The sequence below is a fragment of the Camelina sativa genome, unplaced genomic scaffold (assembly GCF_000633955.1).
Source record: "Camelina sativa cultivar DH55 unplaced genomic scaffold, Cs unpScaffold00696, whole genome shotgun sequence".
Lineage (NCBI taxonomy): Eukaryota > Viridiplantae > Streptophyta > Magnoliopsida > Brassicales > Brassicaceae > Camelina > Camelina sativa.
In genome coordinates this window covers 1-3,098 of record NW_010921828.1, presented here as the reverse complement: position 1 = coordinate 3,098, position 3,098 = coordinate 1, and the positions used below count along the sequence as shown (strand labels likewise).

The following is a 3,098-nucleotide window of genomic DNA, read 5'->3' as shown; positions in this document are numbered from 1 at the left end:
GTACGTCCGTACGCAGCGTCCGTTTCCATCCGCTTCCTAACTAGAGCCGAACGAGTCGAGTATCTCCTTGTGATGCTCTAGTCCATCCGCGTTCAACCCGCTCACTCATCCATCTGTATCTCCTCGTGACTCCCTAGTCCATCCGCGTTCCATCCGCTCACTCGTCCATCCGATGCGTCCGTACGTCCGTTTATCCGCCGNCATGCTCGGAGCAGGCCATGGTACATGAATCTTCATCCAGGACGTGTAACGAACCACTAGGCGACGCCAAAGAAGATTCTGACCGTGTGATCAGTTCCCTATCCGGTGCTCACTCGGCAATGGGGAGTTTCAAGCTCAAGGAGTCACCGAAGATGGCCATTGATGGATTTTTGCACTCGGTAATGTTCATGACTACTTCAGGTAGTATGCTCCAGCTGGGAGTTGCCAATACCGTGCCACCCTTCTCCATCCAGAGCGCCGAGGCCGTCACCGCACAAGGACCTACGGCCAATCATCTTTGCCACTTCTGTGCGGACCAAACCTTTGTGTGGCATCCAGGAGAGTCCCCACAAGCAACCAAGGTTCATGATGGGATAGGAGCGACCAATACTGCTGGCCTTACCGGGGAAGTCTTATCCTTTTCTCTTAAGGCCTTATTTTTTCCTTTTGTCCCGGTAAAATTAGACCTTGGTTGAACTTTTGATGCTGCTGATTTGGTTTCCTTTTTGATCCAGGTTTTGGACAGAGTTTTGAGGTCAAAACCTTTTCAAGAGGGAGGGAATGATGGAACCCGGGTCATGACCGTACCGCGGTGAGAACCGGTACATTGGTACCATCGTCTAGCAGCTCGCGTAGGAGCATCAAAGTCGGTCCAGAACATCAACGCGGCATCAACCAGTCCCCAAGGATCATCTAGGAGGAGCAAGACAACGTCATCTAATGAGCAATACAAGGCCAAGCTCCAACCTTACACCAATGGCTCATGGCTAGCATCACCAATGAAGAGCCTTGGGTGCGACCAGCTTTGGGAAGCTTGATTTGTGTGTCTTCACCATCACGCTAGCGTGAAGACACCCCTAAGTCATTAGAAGGAGCTGTACTCTTTTTCCTACTTCGGGTTTGTCCCAATGGGTTTACCGAAGGGGTTTTAACGAGGCAGCGAGCTCTAGTGCATCTCCACTTCGTTCCCGCTTGGCTCATGACTTGGAAACTTTCATTAACAAGATTATGGGCCAAGGAAGTGAAGATCCTATCAGCCACGTCCCACCAATGACGTGGCAACCCTATCTCCTTCCTTCCTTTCCTTTATTTTCTTTGAACTCTCTTATGACCGTTGGATGGTCTTTGTTCCCTTTTTGCTTTTGCTTTTACTTTATGGCCAAGTGTATGGTTCAGATCATGGCCGCGCGTCTAGGGTTTTAGTGTCCCCCTTATGTAAGCTTGCCTATATAAAGGCCTAAACCCTCATTGGAAAAAAAAGACTGGAATATAGAAATTATTGGCCCAAAGATTGGATCTTTGTTCATTCCTCTCTCCCGCTCAAGTCCGGGACTTGGCTCTAGAGAAACCCTAGAAGGTTCAAGAACCGGGTTCATGACCTTCTAGTCCGACCGTATCACGGGCCGAGCCATCTCCCGTGTGTCGTCGACTCAATCCACCGTCCATTCATCCCCATCTATCCGAGAGACAAACGAGTCGAGCATCTCCTCGCGAATCTCTCTCCGTCCGTTCTTGTCGTTCCTTGGTCCCGTTTCCTTCCGTACATCGCTCCATCCGCGGCGTCCATCCGTACGCAGCGTCTGTTCCCATCCGCGCTCCATCCGCTCACTCGTCCATCCGACGCGTCCGTACGTCCGTTTATCCGCCGCGTCCGACCATCCGTCCGTACGTCCGTACGCAGCATCCGTTTCCATCCGTTTCCTAACTAGAGCCGAACGAGTCGAGTATCTCCTTGTGACGCTCTAGTCCATCCGCGTTCCATCCGCTCACTCGTCCGTACGTCCATTTATCCGCCGCGTCCGACCATCCGTCCGTACGTCCGCTGTTCCGCGTCCATTCGCGTCCATTCTCGTCCCTAACCGAACCGCTTCTCCGGTCCGCTCCGCTGTATCCTCCGTCCGTACGTCCGTGAACCACGTCCGTAGTCCGGGGTCACATCAGTTTGGTATCAGAGCTGAAGTTCCTCAAAGGTTGTGTCGTTCTAACCCAGAAACTCATCTCATTTTGTTTAAAGTTTGAATCTTGTGTGCTATAGGTTGTTAGTTTCGTTTTGTGTTCTAGGTTGATAGATTCCATCTCGTTTCTTGTTTGTTCTTGTTCGTTCTCGTTGCTTTTATATTCTTGTTGTTCTTGTTTATGTTCTTGAGTTGTTTGTGCTAGATCTTTTTAGGGTGACTTGCTTTTGGTTTCGATGTTTTTAGGGTGTAGATCGTTAAAGTTCTTTGCTTTATTTTGCCTTCCTTGTTAGTTGTGGTCCTTAGACGCGTGTTAGTCGTAGGATAGTCGTTTTGCGTCAAAGTTCTTTTCTTTTGTCCTTTTGTAGGTTGCTTTTTGCTTTTTGCTTTAGTTCAATCATTGGTTCCTTGCTCTTAATCATTGAATATCCGCTTTGCCTTAGAATATTCCCTACACTAAAGCAAAACGCGTGATTTTGCGGACAGGTGTGCAAGAGTGGTCCAACAGACAAAGCACACGTCCAAGGTCGAGAAGCAACCGTGAACTAAGAGCCAGACGCACCGCGGTCATGGGCCTTTGTCTCCGATCGATCGCCCTCGCCGTCCGTACGCGACCACCGTCCGTTCCGCGACCGCCGTCCGTACTGCGACCGCCTACCATACCGCAGCCACCGTCCGTACCGCGACCGCCGTCTGTACGTCCGTACGCAGCGTCCGTTTCCATCCGCTTCCTAACTAGAGCCGAACGAGTCGAGTATCTCCTTGTGATGCTCTAGTCCATCCGCGTTCAACCCGCTCACTCATCCATCTGTATCTCCTCGTGACTCCCTAGTCCATCCGCGTTCCATCCGCTCACTCGTCCATCCGATGCGTCCGTACGTCTGTTTATCCGCCGCGTCCGACCATCCATCCGTACGTCCGCTGTTTCGCGTCCATTCGCGT

At 51.1% G+C, this 3,098-nt stretch overlaps 1 protein-coding gene across 2 annotated transcripts in view; it reads left to right on the top strand.

Annotated features, from left to right (window-relative positions):
• The window catches only part of LOC104773874, a 13,939-nt gene extending 13,067 nt beyond the window's left edge, over positions 1 to 872 (top strand). The window contains exon 2 of one of the 2 annotated variants that reach the window (XM_019242769.1): positions 222 to 872. In XM_019242769.1, the coding sequence (XP_019098314.1) occupies positions 222 to 677 (456 nt within the window). In that variant the 3' untranslated portion in view covers positions 678 to 872. Of the gene's footprint in view, positions 1 to 215 lie in introns of both variants that reach the window. The other variant, XM_010498542.2, reaches the window with a different exon arrangement.
• The last annotated feature ends 2,226 nt before the right edge of the window (positions 873 to 3,098 follow it).